General features: G+C 47.9%; 1 protein-coding gene across 15 annotated transcripts in view; it reads right to left on the reverse strand.

Moving 5' to 3' along the window:
* LOC122379073 overlaps positions 1-23683 on the reverse strand; it is a 184527-nt gene that overhangs the window by 84604 nt on the left and 76240 nt on the right. For all 15 annotated transcript variants that reach the window (XM_043360995.1, XM_043360990.1, XM_043360993.1 and 12 more), the window contains one exon: positions 17149-17257. In XM_043360995.1, coding sequence (XP_043216930.1) covers positions 17149-17257 — 109 coding nt within the window. The remainder of the gene's footprint in view (positions 1-17148; positions 17258-23683) is intronic.

The raw sequence follows: 23683 nt of genomic DNA on the forward strand, positions 1-23683 counted from the left end.
AATGATTCGTCATAAGCACACTGCGTCCGCTAGCACCCCATGTATGACGGAGCCCCGGACACGTGTATTCTCAGGTCCGACACGATACTTTATCGTGATTAGCTCTACTCGCACCCCGTCTGCATGTTACACCAATCAGACTTTCATTGATTCGCTGCAAGTTCAGTGGACAGTCGCGTCTGCAATCAGCTGATGTATCATTATGTATTCACGAACGCCGGTTTCATTGGTTGGTGAACGGCGTATCCGTAATCGATTACCGGAGCAGCTCCCGTGACCTATAGAGGTCCCGGAGCGACGCGAAGGAGCTGTAACTGTAAGTATGCAGTAGCCACAAGTCTGGACAGTGGACGCCAAGCTGAGATAGCTTGCTACGTAATTTCAAAATAAATAATACAGGATATAATCTATGATTGTGCTTCCCTTACATACTCAATTATTGGTCCCAAAAAGTATTATGAGTATAAATTTTCCAAGTCTTTTGAATGCTACTTTGGTTGTTTGTCTATACTTCAGGTCTACACATATCTTTCGATTTAATTTTGATTTCGTATATATGTACAGTCTGTCTTAACCCATTTACGCCCTTCGTTGCGTTTTCGCAACGCAAGCAAGCGTCGACGTGATCGAAGCTTGAGAAGTGTGTAAAAGAGACTCACCGATGAGACAAGTTTCAGCGTGTGTAGCATGGATGTGCGCATGATGCTACGCAGTTACAAGTCTGTGCGGCCGGTAAGTTACTGCCTAGAGCTCCCAGAGTGAAGTCGAAGGTTTTGTGAGTGATGACGTCACGAAAAACAAGATAAGTAGGCTAAGTGCTTAATAATATCGTAATGAAAATTGTGCAAACATATTCTGCAGAGTCCCTACAATAGCGTAGATATGCATTTTGTTAAGAAATAATGCTACAAAAAGGGTTTGTGACTATTTTCAAATATGACTACGGTCGCGTTGCGGGAACGCAACGAAGGGCACATGGGAAAGACAGCGGTGTTGCGAAAACGCAACGATGGGCACATTGGCAGGGTAGCGGAAGTATGAATATCAACAATAGACTTCACTCGTGATACGCTATGGGTTCTCTCTTTCTCTCCCCCATCTTCCTCCCTCTCCTCCTCGTTCCCCAACTCTCTCCCTCCCTCCCTCTCTCTCTCTCTCTCTCTCTCTCTCTCCTCTCTCTCTCTCTCTCTCTCTCTCTCTCTCTCTCTCTCTCTCTCTCTCTCTCTCTCTCTCTCTCTCTCTCTTTCTTTCTCTCATTTTGTAGCCATGAGGCTGTAGCCGTGGAACATCTTCAATTAAGGGGGGGGGGGAGCACTGCCGACTTTTGGTCCCATTCTTTCCATTTCCATTTCCATGCAACGCCTATAGGGATAATGTTAAAATGGCAAAATCAAGGGGGCACGGTGCCCCGGTGCCCCCTCCCCCCCCCCACTCCGCCGCCTACGCCATGAGGGACGTGTATATAGGTATGTTAAGTGCAAGGTGCGTTCGCACGTAAAATGTTGCGACACATTTCATATTTGCTGGCTCAAACAGGCACAAACACTCCTTTCTTTTTCTCTCGCAGATTATCGGCCTCGGGCTGTTCGTTCACTAAGCAATGTGTTCCCATGCATCTGAAAATCGTAAGGTAGGAAAAGGACTCATGCATCAAACAATCGGCGATGCTAACGGAGCTGAGAGATAATTAGGTCCTTTGGAAATTGGATCTATGTACTATGTACATTGTGCATATATAATGAATAACGGGGATGTATTCTGGTATCAGGCGACAGACAGGCATCGCCATTCTCTGGATAGAATCTGCTGACTACCAACATTTACAAAGATAACTGTACGTAACTGTACGTTAGAAAAGATAACTGAGGGTCGGAAAATAGTGGGCCCCCTCTGGGGGTAGCTGAGCCCTTCGGCAGGGGTAATGAGGGCGTCTGGGAAAAAAATTTAGGATTCATAACTCGCATAGATTCATAAGCTGCTTGATGTGGAGTATAGGCGCTTGTTTTCTTACTTTGATAGGCTTTTATCTAATCATACCATTTTTAGAGCTAGCAGGATTATTGGAATTAGGGGAGACATTTGTCTGAGCGGACACGGTTAATCGTAGACTGGAGACTGAGCCCAGCCAGTGGGCAGGCCACCCATGACCCACCCCCTTCCCCCCTCCCAAGCACTCACTGCACCCGGCTACAGGCGCGCTCCTATGTGAGCTGCCCGATTGCGATGTATGTACGTTGCCGGTCCAGCCCGGAACAGGGGGTTGAGGCGTGGAGGAGGATTCAACTATCCGGAAGATGGGAAGGACGGATTGACATCGAATCACCATTCTGTCCTGGCATTGTCTCGAGAAAGAGGTTACACGTGAAGGTCGCTGAGAGTGGGGCCATGACAATTTTGGATTAGGTGTAAACATGATAAGCTGGGAGTCGATTTGTTGTGATGCGCTACGCCTTACGCGGGCAATTTGTTAGAGCCGGATCGGTCCTTTTTTTTTCTTTTTGCTGAGAGTGGGTACGACTAACCTGCAATGGAATTTAACTTTACTCCTAGGAGGGTGGTTAAGATTGATTGCGGATATACGCGCATACGTGAGGCACTGGTTTACTCCCAATCCTCCGTTTAATTGTATTCAGTGTGGGGTCTGATAGGTGGGGGTAATGGCTTTGTCTAGCTTCCAAAAAGAAAGCACCACCTTGGATACGTGTCGACCACAACTTTAAATGAACAGCAAGGACAAAGTAAATGGTTGATAATGACCGTGTTGCCATCTCCCCGTTCGCGAATCATGAAGTTATGCTTCATGAGGCTCTTAGGCGGGTTATAGAGCATGACGGGATGTGGGTTCCGCATTTTCAAGCAATAGTTGTCGACGGTTGATTGATGTTTTGTCAAAACATATTAGCATATACGGCCATTCAGTGTACTTTATGTCCGTCTGATGTGCCCGTCGTTGCGTTTTCGCAACGCTGATGGCGCCCGGTGTGCCCTTCGTTGCGATTTCGCAACGCATGTTTTTTACGTTTCTCTCGAAAAACTTTTGCTGCAGGTAAAAATTATTTTCGATTCCATGCAAGGCCCTGGTAGGAGCATAACATATTTTGATTTCGTCGATTTACATGATGGTCAATATTCCTGGGCATAAATGGGTTAAAAGTACCGCGCAAAGTGACGGTGGATCCATCAAGCCTGACCGATGAAGGACTGCCAAATTTGAGTCACCGAAGCAATGGACATCCTCGTCCATTCCCCAGCTCCATTGGTTCGGTGACTTTCAAATTATAGCAGGCCCTTCCTCGGTCAGGCTTGATGGATCCACCGTCACTTTGCGCGGTACTTTTAAGACAGACTGTACCTATGCATTGTTGCATAATGCATATGTAACACGAACACATGTTGGTCACTTTGTTCCTCATTTGCTAATTGCTGATATCATTCTATTGCCACTGTGATCGGCGGGACTTGCGCATCTGGCCTCATACATATCAGAGCTAACGCATATCATTGCTAATTCTATAGAACATCAAAGACTTCTGAGATCAAAGCATGAAGATCAGCTTATCGCACCGCATCACTACGTTCGCCTGGCCCTGGACAAGGTATTGCTAGCATACACTCGTAGATAGAATCCCAGCTCGGCTTAGCTCCATATCTGAGTCAAGGTCGTTTCCTCAGCCTCCAGCCTCAGCACATGGATTGCCGGCGCTTAGAAGCCATAGGGGCTCCCTGAACCAGACGCGGAAAATTCTCCAGCAGTTTATGTTGCAAGGTCGGTGCTGAGCTGTGAGGAAGGTGTCACAGGCGCATTGCGCCCTATTCTATATCAGGGTTGATCATCTTGCCTATCTAACACACATAAATATCATTGCTTTGTCCAGAACTAGCATTCTTAACCCTATTCCTGGCGGGCTCCGCCGGGACAAGAAACTGGCGGGGGGGGGGCCGATTCGGCCCCTGTAACGAAATTCGTTCCTACCCCGTCCTCCACCTCCCTCTGTACCTACTTACTGCCCAGCCCCCTCGCCCACTTACAATACCCTTATATGGTCCTCACTCCTCACCTGCGACGCCTGTCCTCGCCCGCTTCTGATTGGTGCTATGATATGACGTACATCTATATGTATGACGTGTGTGTATGACGTTTGAATATAGCGGCCGACGCCGAACGCCGAGCAGGAGCTGTGAAAGAGGCATTCGAAAGCCAACCGCCGTAGTGGCCTGACGTATCGTTATTCAAAGTCTCGGCCGACTGTTTATTACTTTTGTATTCTATCGTCAAATTTGCAATACATACTTCAAGAAAAGAAAAACCGTGTTGGTTATACGGCTCGAACAAGAGGTCCCAAAACAGACTATCACAGAAGAAGAAATTGTTTATTTACTTATTACATTTGTTACAGCCCCCCTGAGATCTCGAGAACGAAGCAAGATATCGACAAACGGTAAACGGCATCGGATACGCACGGTCAAGATCTACAATTTTTACAAAGGTCATTTTCAGGTCAGGTCAAAGATGACGTCACAGGGGTCGAAAAAGTCAAAATGGCGGCGTTAGATATGGAGAGAGTTTTTCTCGAATAACTTTCGAATTAGTCAAGATAGGAACAAACTAAGGGCATCATCGTGATCCTCTCGTCAATCCGCATCGAATGATATATATGTTGACCTCGCAAGGTCAAGGTCAAAGGTTGACCTCAGGTCACGTGACCTCGAGGTCATCATGTATATCATTCGATGCGTCTTGACGAGCTGAACACAATGAGACCATCCACGCGTCTGTATCTTGTTCCTGTACGGAGTTATTGGCCAAAAACCTTTGGTGACCTTTGATGACGTCACATGACCTCACAGCTGCCCAACAGCAAAACAGACCTCAAGGTAGTGAAGGTTGATCGTATATGAAGTCATGTATGGTATATGGGGCCATTCCGACCCGTTTTAGTGGTAAAAACAGGGAGTTGATTTTTCCCCCATTGACTTATAATGGGGAGGTCGCGAAACTGACCTGACCTTAGGTCACCGATATCAAAATTCCGAGATATACAAATTGCACATACTGGTACCCTAACTAAAGCCTGAAGAGAAGAAATCGATCGGTCAAAAACTCCAGCTCTGGCGTGATTGCAAACTTTTCTGAGGTAGGGTCACCAAACCGCCTCTGGTGACCTGACCTGAGGTCAGATCAACTCAAAATTTTCAGACATGTTGCGTAGAAGCCTTTTAGGAAATGTCAGAAAATTTGAGCTTCCTAGCTCAACGCGTTTGGGAGAAATAACCAAAAAACCTCAGGGGGCTCCTGAGGCCCCCCCGCCAGGAATAGTGTTAAATATTTACTGGCAATTTCAAGGCATGATTGTCGTCGCATTTCATCATCCAGAAATCCTTTTTGGCGTTCGACAGCGTGTGTCGCGTGGGTGCATCAAGTGCAGGATACATACACAATATAAATTTATTTGCTTCTGGTGTATCGGCTTTCGGCGTATTTTACCGTTCGTTGTTACGAGCGAGCGAGCGCAGCGAGCGAAGTGAGTCTTTTCAATATAACGGAAAAATCTCAGTATGAGCGGGCCAGCGGCCCGGCCCGGCCCGGCCCGGCCCGGCCTGTAACGCTTTTGAGAGGCTTATATATCTCAGCAACCGCTGGACCGATTGGCCTGCGGTCTTTTTTGTTGGGTAGCCCGCCCCCATCCCTTCTACCCCGTAATTGACTACTTTTGAAACATCTCAGTGACCGTCGTGGCACGTGCCACGTGAAAAGTCAAGGGTGTTCAAGCTGTTTTGCAAAATTAGTGATTTTGAGAGGCTCATATCTCAGCAGCCGCTTGGGCGATTGACTTGCGGTAATTTTTGTAGGGCAGCAGCATCCCTTCTAACCAAAATAGGATGCTCTCGATGCATGTGGGTCACCCCCAGTGCACGTGCAAAATACAACAATAAGAGGTGCCAAATTTGTTTCCATTTCAGTAACTCGGTAATTACTGGGGCGATTTCGTTGAAACTTGGCATCATGGTGTGTCAAAAGTGGAAATAGCCGGTGCGCCGTCTGGCAACCCGGCAGCCCGCCGCCATAGGGAAATTCATGCTTTTTGTCGCTTTTTCGCTCCTTATGAGTCACTTGATCTAATTAGAGTTTAACTAGGAACGAGGCGGGTCACTTGGACGTATTCGGTAGCCGAATACGGATTTTTGGAGCCAATACCTGGGAAGCCCTACCCGCCCAATGCGAGTATTTAAGAGTCTGCATGCCCAAATTAACGCTGAGCGCGCCCGTTTTCGGTCGGTTTTCTGCGACCTTGTGGCGAAATCGCCTTATTTATTCAACCAGGGTGGGCTAATTCGCTTAACTAGGAATGAGGCGTTGAAGAGCCGCTTGGGCGAATTCAAGGAATAGAGTTGTGCAAAAATATTATTTGTATTGTTAAAACTGTATCCGCCCTCGAACGATAAATATTGTTGACCCATCAGGAACACATCCCCTGGAATGCGTTTGGACTTGGCTGGATCTAATATTAGCGAGTATCTGCTAATGCAGTTTCTTGGCTTACACAGTACGCACACAAGCATACATACTTCCTGCCCTTGGTTATCCCTCACTTGAATGAAAATTTTGCTATAATAACCATTCCAAGCAGTTAACAGGTTTTAGTGCAGTGCCAAGTCGGAACCGTTCAGCGCCGCCAGTCTCCCAGGCGGCGCGTAACGGCCGCCGCCGGCCGCGCGCCGCCGCACTATGGTTGGAAACGGCGTCACGGATGGCCTTGGGCAATTTCGGGATATATGTATATTTGGGGTGTCATTCGGTTGGAAATTGATGAAATGTTTTGAATTGGGCAGAAAAAAATATTTAGTTGCGCATTTAGTCTTCATTATCTTACGTGGAATCGGGAGTTTCTGACAGTGGCCTTTTTGGTGCGCCGTCAAAGGTTTAAACAACTGCGCTGGTGATAGCATGTGGAGTGCCTCAATGACGTTGTAAAACTGGATTATTATATATCAAAATAATCCTTGTTATGTTGGCTATCGAGTGGAGTGACTCTTTTTACCATGCGTGTTCAAAATCAGGAACGGCATTCATAGACCCGGGAACAGGGGGGGCAGCGGGGGCGCTTGCCCCCCCCCCCCAACTTGAGAGCCGAGGGGGCGGCGCCCCCTCAGCATTGAGGCAGCGAGAAAAGATCTTTCCTCCCTTTTCCGGACTTTTTTCCTTCTTGTTTCCTTTATACATCTACGCATCAACACATGGCATTTTCCTTGCCATCTGAATGGTTTCTGCTGATACAGTAGGCATCGATTTGACAACATCTGCTATTGACTATTGTCATCCCACTTTGATTTGGGCCTGATCGTGGCCATAAGTTTGGCAGGCCAGATTTTATACTGCACCAGCTTGAGTCAACTTTGAGAAATACATAACGTACAAGGTGGTAAAATCGCTGCTATTATAGGTATAACACAGTTTACCCGCTCCGGATGTGATGGAGGGGTGTGGGGCAATGAGTGCACTGACGTGGCGCCCTCGGAGGGCCGGTATGGGATTAAAGCTCAGCGACACTAAGGGCTTGTGTGGTGCCTTCGGTTATCGGTAGCACCCTCAGAATCACCGGCGTAGGGCCCTCAGAGCCGCCGGTAAGGGGCCTTTAGAGGCACTGGTGTGGGGCCGCCATGCAGGTGCCGGTGCGGACGCTCAGAGGTGCTAGTGTGATTCTCTCAGAGGCGCCGATGAGCGTCCTTACAGGCGTTGCTGTGGATCCTCATAGACGCTGGTGTGGGGCCGTTACAGACGGGTGTGGGGCCTTTAGTGCTGCTGACGGCGACGCGAACTCTCTACAAGCCGGCAGGGAGTCTCAGTGACCGGCAAGGGGACCTTACGCCGGCAGAAGTCCTGTGGGGTCCTTAAAGACCGGCCCTCATAGGCGCCGACGAGGGCCCCACAGTTGCCGTTATGGGGCCCTCAGAAAATTAAGTGTGGGACCATCACCGGCGGGAAATGCCCCTAGAACTGGCACCTCATAGGCCGGTAAGACCTCTCAGAGGCCAGTAACGGGCCTTTGGAGATCACCGAGGTGTCCTTAAAAGCCGCAAGAGGCCCTCAGACGCCGGTGTCGGACCCTTATGGAGATCTTAGTGTGGCTATTTAGGGCCCATGAGGTGCTCTGACGAGCCCAATGGGGCCCTTCTGAGTAGAAATATGGCCATCGTTAACCCACAGCGGTCAAATGGCGCCGCAGGGCCCCTCGGACCCGAGGGTCCCCTTTATCCCGATGGTTAAGTGTCCCCTTAGACCCCTAGCTACGCCACTGTTTCATATGCATCATGTCAGGTATTTTAGGCTCGCCCCCCCAACTTGAAAATCGTTCCCGGGCCCCTGACGGCATTGCATTCTATTTGCAGTGTCACCACAGCAACATTTGCAAAATTAAGTTTATGTTTCATTGGACTTACAAAAAGTTCTCCATCGACCTCCATTGACCTTTTTGGCGCAATAAATCTCTGTTTGATTCTGCGTAAGGGGAACCTAAAAGCAAACTGCGCACTTGTGCGCAAAATCTTCTGTGAAGCTTCATCTCCCGAGGCGTACCTACCCGTCGCTTCGTTAGAAGCGGGTCGGCTCGTCAGTCGTGCAATCGCTTATCCTAATAAATGATGGAAAGAAGCAGAATTGCGGAGTCGTGATGGCGCCAAATCCGACTCCGACTACGACTCCCACTCCTGACTCGTTGCCATGACTCCGGGATCCGGGTGACTCTGTCTCCGACTCCGGACCCCTGCCAGTGTTTCCGAGTCGTGATAGAGCTGTTCCGATTCGGACCGACTCCCACTTCTACTGCGGGCTCCTGACCAGACATGTGCTTGGATCCGAGAGCTGGATCTATGATCTAAGTGGATCTCTCGACAAAATAGACGGGTTGGATCTATGATCCGAGTGGATCTCTCGACAAAATTCAGGGGTTGGATCTATGATCCGAATGGATCTCTCGACAAAATTTAGGGGTCGGATCTATGATCTCTGTGGATCCAGCGGGCAAAAATTTGTGGAGGACCTATGATCTGTATGGATCTCACGACAACATGTAGCCAATGAAACCCTTATCCTACATAATTGTACACCTTACAGTGCAATACAATTGAGAATTATCACTTGTGGACATGGTTATTGGTTAAGACCACTTGTAATCATTAGGTATCATCATTAAATTTGAATTTGAATAAACAACATTTGCTACTTTTTGTGACCAATTGTAACTTTTTCATGACAGCACTGATGACAATCTTATCAACAAGCTACAGCCACTTAAATTCAATGAACAAACAGTACAGACAGATGCAGTGGCAGCAGAGCACTGCAAATTTTCATTTTGGTCCCATTCTTTCCATGCAACGCCAGTAGGGCTATATATTAAAATGCCAAAATCTATGGGGGGCACTGTACCCTGGTGCCACCCCCCCCCCCCTGTTCTGCCGCCTATGGACAGATGTTAGGAAATCAAACCTGGAAGCCAAATAGGTCAGTTTTGTTAAAAATAATCCAGCAATCCACTTCTGCCAGGTTTAACTCACCTGATGAAATCCCAATCAAGAATGTTCGTATGAGCTATCAGCTATTAGTATGTGCAACACAATTTCGATTTAGTAAGAATAGCAACCAACCTCTAATACTTTCCTAATAAAATTACAAGTTCAAAAATGGCATCAACTTCTTCAGATTACCTACTTTTGGCATCGTGCCAGTGACTGCCACGCGTGGTGCCATGCTGTGCTTTTGTTATGAGAGAGCCTCCCAAAAAAAGACAAACGAAATTCACAGCTCACGTTTTGGTAATATGGTTTTATTACGTCATTATCGTTTGACCAATGAAAAATCTTAATTTGACCAAAAGCGTAAAGATTCCAAAAGATTCCCCATAGGCCCTTTAAACTAATGACGTAAGATATTGTTATTCTTTTGAAAAGTGAATAAAATAAAGATGCAAGGCGCACACCGCTCAGGGCCATCATGTAAAACCATTTCAGCTTACGCTTACGTCATTAAATTCAACGCTACAAAGATGATATTCACAAACAATCGTGTCGTTGAGGCAGATAAAATGAAATTTAAAAAAAAAAAAACTCCACGGATTTTTGAATTTCCAGTTTCATTTTTCATTTATTTTCATTATACTCAAAGGTAGAACGCCTAGCTCATTTGTTATTTGAAATGACGTTACGAGTTCTATTTAGATACTGAATAATCATTTTACGGTAAATATCCAAGGCCATTACAATTGATATTTCTCGCTTCCCATCGCTTCCGCAGGCTGTTGAATATTTTTTATAGTTTTGTTTATATCTCAGTTTATTTTATCAAATATTTCTTTCAATAGATTGAATTACCTTTACCTAACCAAGCCACATGTGTCAGTATCATCTTTTATTGTTTACAATCAATTGTGGTAGCTGGAAACTGGAAAGTGGAAAGCCTCATGGTTGTCTAATGCAAGATTGTAATTTCAATATCATTATGTAGATTCTAACATGAATTGTGATGTGGTAGGTACCTAGTTAGTAGTTATGTATTGTTCATTAGTCATTACTTTGACTTACCTCTATGTTAATTGTTAATGCAACCTTTTCTGTTGGTATGTGAACTGTGAACAATCTTCATGTCACTCAATTCTCTCAAGTTGTGACCGTCATGAGCCTCCTTTATTTTGTATTCTGTATAATGTAACTGGATGCCTTTACTAATATGGCCTTTGTATAAGATTGTTTGTTTCTAACCATACTTTGGTATTCATAACTTCTTATGAAAGAAAGTTGTTAACATTTTGAGCACCTATGAGCTATGATCCCAATGGATCTCACGACAAAATTGGGGAGCCAGATCTATGATCCGAGTGGATCTAGCGACAAAATTGATGGGTCAGATCTATGATCCCAGTAGATCTCTCGACAAAATTGAGGGGTTGGATCTATGATCTGAATGGATCTCGGATCGGGATCCATGGGATCGGATCTCAGATCCATTTTTCTGGATCCAAGCACATGTCTGCTCCTGACCGACCCCGACTCCGACTCCTGGCTCGTTGCCACGACTCTGGGCGACTCTGACTCCGACTCCGACTCTGACTCCGACTCTGACTTCGACTCCGCACCCCTTGTAAGAAGTAACTGCTCGCCCCTGCACCTGGAGTATGGATATCGTGCAAACGTGTATGGATATCCTGGAATATGGATATGGATATCCACTGACAGAACAGACATACAGACATGCTGTAAACGCCATTACACTGCCAATACCATGGCAAATCAAATGGCTATCTATGATTTTTGATCATTGTGTATTGTGTATTGTGTATTGTGCCAAGCCAACCACAGACCCAGCGGCCCATTTACAGTGGCAGTCATGCCCATAAAATACAAAAAAAAAAACACTACATACTACTACAAAGCACGATACATTGTCTCAGATGTAAGCACCCTGAGAACGAGCGAAATCACACACATCAGAATGGATGCAGTTCGACGGAGCCAACATATCTGCATTCGGAATTTTCTGTAGAAAATTGTTGCATAGCACAGGAATGCGAATGAAAAGTCCCGACTTTACAGTGTTCACTCTGCCGAATGCGACATGAAACAGTGCTGGCTGCCGAGAACGTCTGTTAGGGACCGCCAGACCAAACAGACTCAGAAGGTGAGGACAGTCGATCCGTCCATGGTGCAATCCCAAAACCAGGCGGAGATCGGCTTGAATAAAGCGCGATTTCAAAGAACACATGCCAAATCGAACAAGAAGCGTCTCATAACTCATGGGCAGGTCGCGACCGTGGGTGTTGGATGCCAGCCAAGACAAGAAGCGATGCTGCATGCGCTCGAGCCGCGCCAGATGTGTTACTGCTGCGCCACTCCACACAACGCTGCCATACTCAGCAATGGAGCGAACATGGGCATTGTACGCGGCGATCAGCGCACTATGGTCAAACTTGACCCGCCGGGGACACCGAGGCAGTTGGACACCTCGCATAATCATCCCCAACATTTTCTTGCATTTCCGCACGGTCACATCGACATGCTGAGCAAACGTAAGCTTCGCGTCCAATATAACACCCAGATCACGCACCTCATGACAGCGAGTAAGCTCATGACTATCCAGTCTGTACACGGCGCGAACAGGAGATGACTTGAGTGTAAATGTTATACACTGACATTTGCTCGGGTTGAGTTTTAGCTTCCAGGTTTTAGCCCAGCCACATAGTCGGTCTATATCCCTCTGTAGGACGGCAACATCTTCAGTAGATTCTACGCGGTGGAAGAGCTTTACATCATCGGCATATAACAGACAATCAGTTTCGATGCACTTTGGGATGTCAGCAACATAACACAAAAACATCAGGGGGCCCAAAATGCTGCCCTCCGGCACGCCCGACCGCACAGCGGTCCACATGGAGTGCTTGCCATTCAGGACGACACGCTGCATGCGATCACTAAGGTAGGACGTCAGCCAGGTGTGAGCGAGGCCAGTGATTTGAAAAGAATAGCGGAGTTTGTGAAGGAGCAAGGTGTGGTTGACAGACGTGAATGCAGACGAAAAGTCTGTGTAGATGGCGTCGGTTTGTTTGCCTTTGGAAATGGAGGACCAGCAGTGGTTAAGGAAGCAGGAGAGGTTGGTGACGCATGAGCGGCCAGGCAGGAAACCGTGCTGATTGGGAGGAATGACTGGCAAACACGCTGGCAGAAGGTTCTCAAATACAACTCTTTCCAGAATTTTTGAGCAGATAGGCAGCAATGACACCGGCCGATAATTTTCTGGATTTTTCTTAGAGCCCTTCTTGTGAACACTCACAACGTTAGCCCTCCTCCAGTACAACGGAAACGACCCTCGCGACACAGACATTTCGCACAATATTTCAATGGGAACAGCCAGCTCATCAGCACATTCTCGCAGAATGCGCGCACTGAGACCGTCCGGGCCGCAGGCCTTGTGCGGACTCAGCTCTCTCAGTAGCTGCGCGACCCGGCCGTGCGGCACCGCAAACCGGTCAATGCCAGGGGCACTGAGCTCGGGCGCTGCCGGCAACGCCTCTACCGCCGGGTCGCTAAACTTAAGGGCAAAGCACGCATTCAAGCAGTTGGCACGCTCAACATCGCTGCGGAGAGCGCGGCCACCGAATTCCAGGACGGGTGAAACGTGCGTGGATGATTTAATGGCTTTGATAAAAGACCAGTAACGTTTCGGATTGTCTTTAAAATCACGAACGAGACTTAAAAGATAATCGCGGTACTTGCTAGCTGCTTGACGTTTGAACGCGGCCCTGACAGTGGAAAAACGTCCTAAATTTTCAGCAGACGGATCGGCCTTTTTACGACGGTGGGCTGCTTCCTTCTCTCGGAGAAGGTTCCTGACCGATTTATCGAACCAAGGTGGGTACTTTGTCTTAAGTTCCACCATCGGAACATGATCAGTGATGGCTGCTAATACAAGGTCATAGAACAGCGACACAGCGCCATCTAGGTCACAGTCACGCAAACAATGCCACGGCAGGAGACGTAAGGCATTGCGGAGTCCAGCAAAGTCCGCCCGTTTATAGTTGTACACAGTGGTTCTGGAAACACGCGGAGTACGGCCACAGTTTACAGAGAACAAAGTTGTGACCATACGATGGTCCGAGTCGAAGACACCGTCAGTCGGCTCTGAAGTCGCTACCGCGCCGTGTGTGAGTGCCAAGTCCAGAATATTACCACCGCGCGTAGGAGAAGTCACAGACTGGTGCACGTCGCACTCAGCAAGTGCGTCAAGAAACACAGTAGCACGGGTAGTGCGCCGCAGCAGCACAGGATCCTGCGTGCTGGACCACTGTATCTCAGGTAAGTTGAAGTCACCGACAATCACATACGGGGCAGCTATAGCACTCAGCTGGCGGAGCAGACCGACCAGTCTGTCGATGTCAGCGTCCTGGTCGGGCGGCCGGTAGACGACCACCAGGAAGACGTGCCGGACGGCTCCGAGCTGGACCACCAGCGCCTCGCAGTCAGGCTGTAGGTCCGGTCGGTGGACAGGCGACAGGTTGGAGCGCACGGCGCAGGCCACGCCCCCGCCCCTGCCGTCCCGGTCCCGCCGGAACCAAACGTAGTCGCTGAAGCCCAGCTGGAGTTCGGAGTCCGCTACTTGTGGTCCAAGCCACGTCTCGGTCAGGCCAATGACGTCGCAGGTAGCCAGCTCGATGGCGTGTGAGCGCAGAGTGCCGAAATCATCATCATCGTTCTACATTTCCCAAAATCTTGAACTGAATGTTGGCAATTTCTCGTGACTAGGGGAGAGTGGGGCACATTCGTGCAAAAAATGGATAAATCCATATATCTGTTCTTTGGTTAGTGCAACGGCAAAATTGTTGATTGTGGTATGGAAAGGAACTATTGCAGATATTTTTCCTCTTTAAAAGTTATCCTCTACCAAGTTCGCGTGAATTACTCGTCACGATGTCGCAAGCAGCCGAGACTGAGTCAGGCGAGCGACATTAGTGAAACCTACTATAGATAAAGTCATAAATAGCAAAAACTAAAAAAAAATATGCACGAATGTGCCCCCAGGCAGTGCGTACACGAACCTGCCCCACAACGTTATTTGTAATATATTTCAAAATTTCTTGTTGAAAAAATGACACTTTGTCAACAAACAAGTTTGCAGCAGTTCCGTGAATAGAGTGAGCACCTTCGCCCCCAATTTTGAAAAGCTGAACCACATTTCCGAGTCAGGATCACGAAAATGGATGATATGAGAAAAGTTTGGAAAGCTCACGAATATTACAAATTTGCGTTTTTATCAAGCATGACAGCAGGTACAGTGTTGTCTTCTACGGTGAACGAAGGGCGGCAATGATAGACACATTTCCATAATTTACCTTGAGCTCGTGCAGTCACTCGTGTTCCCATAAACTGCTGAAAACGAATGTGCCCCATGCACGAATGTGCCCCACTCTCCCCTACTTCACGACCATGCTGCATGCATTTCTGAAATTGATCTTTTTTTCAACCAACCACGTACTCGTATGATAAAATGAATGTCACCATCGTGTTCTACGCCCAAAAGTACCCATAAACATGTGTCATGGACTGCGAATAGGTACCAGTTTTAATTTTCGGGGTTATGTGCTTACCTGATTGACCTGACTTTGACCCTGGCCTATGTTTGACTGACTCCTACATACATGGATTGACACTCTTTTAGCACTTAAATGAAGGGCTGTGACAGTTGTGACAGAGTTTATGACGAGAGGCACCGATTGCGAGGTTCTAAAGTCCATGCTACTGAAAGCCCGATTTCAAGTGTTTGACCTGACCTTGACCCAAACTGTGATCTCGAAATTCAACTTTTAAATATTCATGTGAATCGTCTCGTCGCGTTCTTCTTTCGTTTGCCGCCTCGTGCGTTTCGCAGCGCCTATTTGTTCGCGAGATATCGGCTGGGGGCGTTGAACGCCCCCCCCCCACGGCAAACGGCGGGTGGGGAGATACCCCAGCAACTGCCGGGTTAATCTGACGCATTTTTTTTTGTCATTTGATCGTCATTTTATTTTTTACTTTGTTGCTCAATTTAAAAAAAATCATTAATACTTTTTCTCCAAATTTTTTACCCTTTATGACCAAAAGTAAGACACTGTGCGTCACTACGTTGATATTTCTCGCCCTAAAGCATAACAACAATATCCATTCAGTAATAGCAGTATTCAAAACATGTTCGAAATGCCTCGCTATATCGATAACATTACGAAAGACATAGGCGACTTATAACATACTTGCAATGATGACGTCACACACGCGTGACGTGACGTGACCTCGTCATTTCTGAGTTACTGTATGATGCACGAAAGACACTGGTTTACATATGCAAAGTTTCATCGCAGTCGGTCTACGCATTAACAAGTTATGGGCAAAACATTTTTTCGCGTTGACCCCCGGCCATCCGTGAGGCCGTTTCCAACCATAGTGCGCCGCTCTGGCAGGCTGTTTGACTTCATATCTCTGTTGCTAGAAAAGTTGTGGACCGATTTACATGATTCTTGCATGAAAAGATCCGCCATTCAATTCTTAGCAGATAACGAAAATTTGACGTCAATTGCACGATCCGCTGCCCATATTGTGGTACTGCCATCTATTGACAAGGCTGGCGAGCTAAAGCCGGGCGGCTATTTCCACTTTTGACACACCATGACAGGTAGGCACCCACCAGGCAATGCATTCTCATGTGTTGCGATTAGGGTGCTACTGCACGTGCGCACGTGCATGGGGCGTTTCCAGATCTCGAGAACGGCTGGGCCGATTGCGCTCAAATTTGGTACACGGTTGGGGACCAGTTAGTAGGGTGCCGTGCAAAAGTCATTTTGGACCCCGTTTGCACGTGCGCACGTGCAGAATGTCGCTTCCAGATCTCAGGAACGGCTGGGCCGATTGCGTTCAAATTTGGCACACCGCTAGCGACCAGTTACAAGAGTGCTTTGCGCAAGCCCGTTGGAAGCACCCTCTCGCCCTTCCGCACGTGCAGGGCTCACTATCTCTCTCGCTCGTTCTTCGCCCAAAAGGCGTTTTACTGGTAATATGAAATCGTCTTCTTTATATCCCTATTTAATCAGCCTGTGCAGGCAATGTTCGGTGTACATACACCAATAGCCCTAAATTGGACAGTTTCTGGATGAAAATGACAGCTTTGCTCAGCCATTAATAATACCGATGTCAGTTGTTTAAAAGTGCATGTCTCAACAGAAGTTCGCGAGATGACTCGGTGGCAAGCAACCATAGTTCATTACTGAACATGAGTCAATTAATAAGGCAGCTGATCAATCACTCGCTGCCTTTCTAGGTGTCGTTCAATCAATCACTCACTGGCATCTTCCTTCCAGTAAATTTATCCATCTCACTGTGCACAATGGTTTTCCTTTCGTGAACTGAAAAATTACTATTGTATCTAGGACTCACATGCAGTTGGTTAGTTTCTCCCCACTGAGAGTCGGCTTGTCTGCATAAATGCAGTCGTTGCTAAGCCAAACTGACAAGGGGTGGAATATATCGGCCTGTTGGAGCTGGAAGAGCTTATATAGAGCCGCTGAGATCACCGCGTATCGAGCAGCGGTGCAGGCTGTGGCAAAGTTCGCCGCCGTCCGAGAGGCCGTTACTCACCGTTCGTTGCGGAGCTCCGAGTTGCGCTTGCGGTACGTTTCCACGAGCAGCTGCAGTTTTTCGGCATGCTGCTCGTTAATTTGCGAAAGTTGCTGAGAGAAATCAGACACTGGAAACACAAAAGAGCGAGACTGTCATTACAAATGGGCATTAGCCTCAGGGAGGGGAGAGGTGACTGGATGTCGATACGTTTTTACGGCCTTGCTAGATTTTATTATATGGTTCTATGTACATGTAGTTTAAACGCACATTCTCATTCATTCTAAAAAAATGCGATAAACAAACCTACCCAAACTCGGCTAAAATACCGAGTTCCGTGTAAGACTCAAGCTTCCCTTACGGTGACTTGAAACTTCTCGTCGCTTTGTGAATCCAACATGAGATGGATTTTTTACCAAAATTTATAAATTTATAACCGATGCGATTGAGGGCAATGAAAATTGAAGGTAAGCAAATAAAGATGAGGATAAATGGTGTGGAGAAAGAAAGAGAGAGAGAAAGAGAGAGGGAGAGAGAGAGAGAGAGAGAGAGACAGAGAGAGAGAGAAGAGAGAGAGAGAGAGAGAGAGAGAGAGAGAGAGAGAGAGAGAGAGAGAGAGAGAGAGAGAGAGAGAGAGAGAGAAAAGAAAAAAAGAGAGGCCAGGCGTCCAATACCATTTCACGGATGAGCAGTTGATGAAGTTGATGTACGGTGTATTGAGCCATATGGCAAACGGAGAGTGGAACCTGATGAGTGATTACCACGAACTCAAGCCGTCATTATAGATAAAGGCCAACTGCCTATTGAAGATCGATCGAGATCTCATTAATGACGAGCGACACTGTTAACCGGACTCAGGCGTAGCTGGCTTGGCTGTCCTATTAATTCGATCGATTACTCTTGATTGTGCGATCAATTATTTTTATAAGTTTGAAATGGTAGGTAAATTTGCACTGATCGTGCTTCTAATCGCATGAAGTACAAACTCATTTAGCCAATGTGAAGCAATTTGTGGGCTGGCACGGGTTACACGGGAAAACAATTATTACTTAACCCTAGAACGCCTAGGGGGGGGGGGGTTGTATCAACCCCCCCCTGAGGTTTTTTCGAAGTGCACGCTAAACGGCTTGTCGTAGCGGGCTGAAATTTTCAATACCCTCTGGGGCAACCTTTGCACATCTTTTGCCGAAAAAAAAGTGATCGGGTCATGTCAGGTCACGGAGTTATGACGTCATAAGAGGTACAGCCTCCGGCCGACAGTTACCAAACGTGTGCGCCGAATCCCTAGGTTTTCTGCCGGTGATACCCACATTGTTTGATGGATCATGATGAAACTTCCCATGCATGTTGGGGCAAGCATTGGCTATCGTGTGGTGCAAGAAAATTGACCGGGTCAGGTCAGGTCACGGAGCTATGACGTCACAAGAGGAACAGCGTCCGGTACTATTTTTGAAAAGCGCCCGAACCACTATTTTGCTAATTCTTGTCACCTCAATGGGAATATGCAGCAATATTAGCTTCTATAGGGAGCAAATGGACCTCCCAAATCCAAAAATACAATCAGATTTCAAAAATTTAAATTTTGATTTTTCGAATTTCTGCCGCCGACTGTGACCTTGCTGACTTCCGGCGCTCCCAACGCGCCATTTTTAGAGCTAGGGAAACGAAATACATACCAAACGATAGAGAATTGATCAAGGAACACGATAGTGAAGGTTTCAAGTCGATATCTCCCACCGTTTTGCCGCAATCGCCGCAAAAAGTTGAAAAGTTTGATTTTTCGGAAAATTTGACCTTTGACCGGTCATAAGTAGGTCAAATGTTGACCTAGGACCAAAAAATATACCACCAATCGCGAGATCTCGTTGAGAGCAATCCGTTGGTTTTTTCCGCTAAGCTCTACGACCTTCCGTTTCGAAACGCCAGGGGGGGGGGGGTCGTAACAACCCCCCCCCCCCTGGTCGTTCGTGTTATGAGAAATGGCCTGGTCGTGCGAGGGATAACAGTCTGAGAGCCAAAGCATCAGAAACGCATTAGTACACCGCCGCTAGAAAATAAAAATTTGCCACAACTGAGGGAACTGCGGACGAGTGTAATACCGGAGACGCTAATCCCAGTGGATTCCTGGTGGACTAACAGATGGTGCTGAGGAGCTCAGCTCAGGTGGAAATCTGGGCCAGATATCGGCCCAAATGCAAAGGTCGTTTTATTCACGGCGTTTGAATAAATCCGATATCTATCTATATTATAAATCCTAAAAAGTACCCCGCCGCCGTGTGCGACGTAGTCACTTTGTAGCGCTTATTGCGGCGGCGTCCGTTGACCTACGGCCGTGAAATTTTACAGCGATGTGGGCCACCTTTACACGTAGGTCGTATTAAATTTTGGGCATGATGCGGCCGGGGGTGCGCCCGCGGCGCGTGCTCGCGCGCCCATAGGGTTAACATTAGAATTGGCAAAAACACGCTATTGCTCGGGAACGGTAAGGGCTACGGGGGTGAAATTTTCACGGAAAGTCGGATGCGTGCACCCATTTGTCGTATCAACTTTTCGAGGGTGCGGGTTCAGCGGTGTGCACGTGGTGGGGCCGCGACCGGCGCCGAGCAGAGGGCACGTGCTTTAGGCTCAGTTGTTCGCTTAGAAAACTGAGTGAAAAGCATTAGAGCCGGCAGGCAGGTCATTGACCTTTGACAACGAAGGCCAACACAAGGCACCGCTCGCCAAGGGGATTCGCCAGTAAATACTATTAATTTGTTTTTGCAATATCTCAGCCGTTTCTGGGCCGATTTAGCTGAAACTTGGACTGTCGGTGGTAGTGTAGTGTAGGGTAGGGTAGGGTAGGGTAGGATAGGGTAGGGTAGTGTAGTGTAGTGTAGTGTAGTGTAGTGTAGGAGTAGGGTAGTGTAGGAGAAGGGGTAGTGTAGGAGTAGGAGTAGTGTAGGAGTAGGGGTAGTGTAGGAGTAGGGGTAGTGTAGGAGTAGGGGTAGTGTAGGAGTAGGGGTAGTGTAGGAGTAGGGTAGAGTAGGGGTAGGGTAGAGTAGGAGTAGGGTAGAGTAGGGTAGGCGGGCAGGCGTGCGTTGCGGGCGTTTTTTGCGGCGGTATTTGCGTTTTTTGCGGTGTTTGTGTTTGGCAGCGGGCGGGCGGGCGTTGCGGGTGTTTTTGCGGTGTCTGCGTTTGGCGGTGGACGGCCGTTTTTTGCGGCGGTTTGCGGCGGGCGGCCGTTTTTTGCGGTTTGCGGCGGGCGGCCGTTTTTTTTTGCGGCGTTTTGCGGTTGCCGGCGGCCGGCCGTTATTTGCGGTGTTGCGGTTTGCGGCGGGCGGCCGTTTTTTTGCGGCGTTTCGCGGTTGGCGGCGGGCGATGCGGGCTTTTTTTGCGGCGGCGGTGTTTGCGTTTTTTGCGGTGTTTGCGTTTTGCGGCGGACGGGCGTTTTTTTGCGGCTTTTTTGCGTTTTTCTGCGGTTTTCGACGGGCGGGCGATTGTTTCTTTTTTGCGAAGTTTGCGTTGGCGTTTTGCGGTGTTTGCGTTTTGCGGCGGGCGGGCGGTTTTTCACAATTCAAGTCCCAACCTTCGGATCCGCAGTGCTGTTCGACAAGCGCTGCCCGGGCCCGCCTTACAGTTTAATTAAAAACAGCTACCCAAATCTACCCCAATAATACAGATAAAAATACAAGTCAATCACCCAAACTAATGCACCCGTAACATAACATCAATCAAAACATACAGTTATCGCGTAAACCTGTACCTCTAGTCTATATTATAAATCCTAAAAAGTTCCCCGCCGCCGTGTGCGACGTAGTCACTTTGTAGCGCTTATTGCGGCGGCGTCCGTTGACCTACGGCCGTGAAATTTTACAGCGATGTGGGCCACCTTTACACGTAGGTCGTATTAAATTTTGGGCATGATGCGGCCGGGGGTGCGCCCGCGGCGCGTGCTCGCGCGCCCATAGGGTTAACATTGGAATTGGCAAAAACACGCTATTGCTCGGGAACGGTAAGGGCTACGGGGGTGAAATTTTCACTGCAAGTAGGATGCGTGCACCCATTAGTCGTATTAAATTTTCGAGGGGGTGGGTTCAGCGGTGTGCACGTGGTGGGGCCGCGACCGGCGCCGAGCAGAGGGCACGTGCTTTAGGCTCAGTTGTTCGCTTAAAAACTGACTGGAAATAATCAGAGCCGGGAGGTCGTTGACCTTTGACAACGATTACGAATACCGGCGCCGGGCACCGCTCGCCAAGGGGATTCGCCAGTAAATACTAGATGCCGGCAGCGCTCGTGCGTTGCCTTGGGCCAGAATTGGAGGATCCATAGCCCAATGAAATGTGCATTATTTTGGAGGCCTTGCCTGGGACTACCATTGAACCGATTTTGAGGTTGATAGCTTAAAATTTCTTTGAGCCAGAGGACCTCACGTCAAAACGGTTTTCCGACCCCAGCACGTGCAGCCTGCACCCCTCGCAGACGGTGACCCCCCTGGAAACTGGTTCAAGGTGTTACCGATGTGTCCCGCCAGTATGGCTTTGCCCGTGACCTCGGGTTGACCTGTAGCCTTGACAAAAAATTTCGTGTCACCGAAACTTTGAAGCGGAATAGCATGTGCCACGAAGCACCGAGCGAACCGAGGCCAGCACCAAAAGTTTACCTCGCCGGAGACGAATCAAACGGTCCCACTTTCGTCCCGATCGGTCCACCCATTTTGACTCCAGGTCCAAAAAAGCTTGGACAAACTCACTCACATACTCACTGACAAACAGGTTCAGCCGAACTTTTTTTCAGCGACCCACCAAGGTTAGGGTAGGGTAGGGTAGGGTAGGGTAGGGTAGGGTAGGGAAGGGTAGGGTAGGGTAGGGTAGGGTAGGGTAGGGTAGGGTAGGGTAGGGTAGGGTAGGGTAGGGTAGGGTAGTGTAGGGTAGGGTAGGGTAGGGGTGGGGTAGGAGTAGGGTAAGGGTAGGGTAGGATGGGGTAGGGTAGGGTAGGGTAGGGTAGGGTAGGGTAGGGTAGGGGTAGGGTAGGGTAGGGTAGGGTAGGGTAGGGGTGGGGTAGGGTAGGGGTAGGGTAGGGTAGGGTAGTGTAGGGGTAGGGTAGGGTATGGGTAGGGTAGGGTAGGGTTAGGTTAGGGTTGTGTAGGGGTAGTGTAGGGTAGGGTAGGATAGGGTATGGTAGGGTATGGTAGGGTAGGGTAGGGTAGGGTAGAGTTAGGTAGGGTAGTAGGGTAGGTTAGGGTAGTAGGGTAGCGTAGGGTAGGGTAGTAGGGTAGGGTAGGGGTAGGGTAGGGGTAGGGTTGAGTTCAAAAAGGGCCCAACATACAAAACACTTGAACACCCCGCAACTATCACCATCCCTTACAGTTCAATTAAAAACAGCTACCCAAATCTACCCAAATAATACAGCTAAAAATACAAGTCAATCACCCAAACTAATGCACCCGTAACATAACATAAATCAAAACATACAGTTATCGTGTAAACCTGTACCTCTAGTTATTATAAATGGAAGTATTATTTGTTTTGTTAATTGTTTGTTTTTAAATCACCCATGCGCATTCTAAGTGACGTACAAAGTTATCACATAAAAGCAACAAAAATTATGTGGATTAGAAAAATATAAAGTTGGTGTATGGCTTATGTAAGTGCAAACTGATCAATCGGTGATTCCTTTGAATTGAAGGGCCAAAATCGGGCCTTCTTTCTCTGGCTTCTTTTTTTTTCTCCGAGACACAGGTGATAATAATGGGTCACTGCTGTCCTAGAAGTCAATGGTTTTTAGCATGGAAGCTATCGTGCCTCAGCCCGCGATATATCGTAACATTTGATAATGACACAACAAAAATATTATTCTCATACAATGCATTCGTGGCCAAATGATGGGCGAAAACGACGGCTGTGTGCATGGGAAACGGACGTGTGATTATAAGATTGAATCATTTTGAAAGAAGTCAACAATGGGTGACAGACACGGAAAATATACAGATGCACAAACGAAAGAAGTAGCAAAACATGCTGATGGAAGGGAAAATAAACTCACGGCGGAGAAAAAAAACGACTGGATGAAAGTCTAAATAGATGTTACACGAGCCTACCGACAGTAACATCGTACCAAAACCGCACTTTCAGGGCGCGATATGCTGTTCAGTTCCGTTAGAATCAGCAGCCTAGTTTTCCGAGCCACTAGCCAGGACACACGGAAATGGCCGTCTGTGGCTCTGTAATAATCACTGTGGCAGGCTGTGGTTCTGTTGCTTTCGCTGTAGCTGTATGTGGCTGAGTTGTAATGACCGTGAGTGTAGCCATAGCAACGATAAAATTATGAATGTGGGCCGTGGGGCGAGAATTAGGGAAAGGTTTGCCGTGACATCATTTCAAGCAATGCACTCAGCTCAATTTCTTCACAAGTGTGCTCCTTCACCAAAACCCAACACCCTGCACTGAGCTTACAGCTGCATAAAACGCATAAACAGCCCTTCTGCACCAGCCAAGGGCCATTTGCTGCTGACCCAGTTAAGGTTTCAGCCAACAACCGTCCGGGCGGTGCCGGCTGCGCTGTTTTGTCGTCGCTCTGC

This window comes from Amphibalanus amphitrite, unplaced genomic scaffold (assembly GCF_019059575.1).
Source record: "Amphibalanus amphitrite isolate SeventyFive unplaced genomic scaffold, NRLGWU_Aamphi_draft 000070F_arrow, whole genome shotgun sequence".
NCBI classification, from domain to species: Eukaryota; Metazoa; Arthropoda; class Thecostraca; order Balanomorpha; family Balanidae; genus Amphibalanus; species Amphibalanus amphitrite.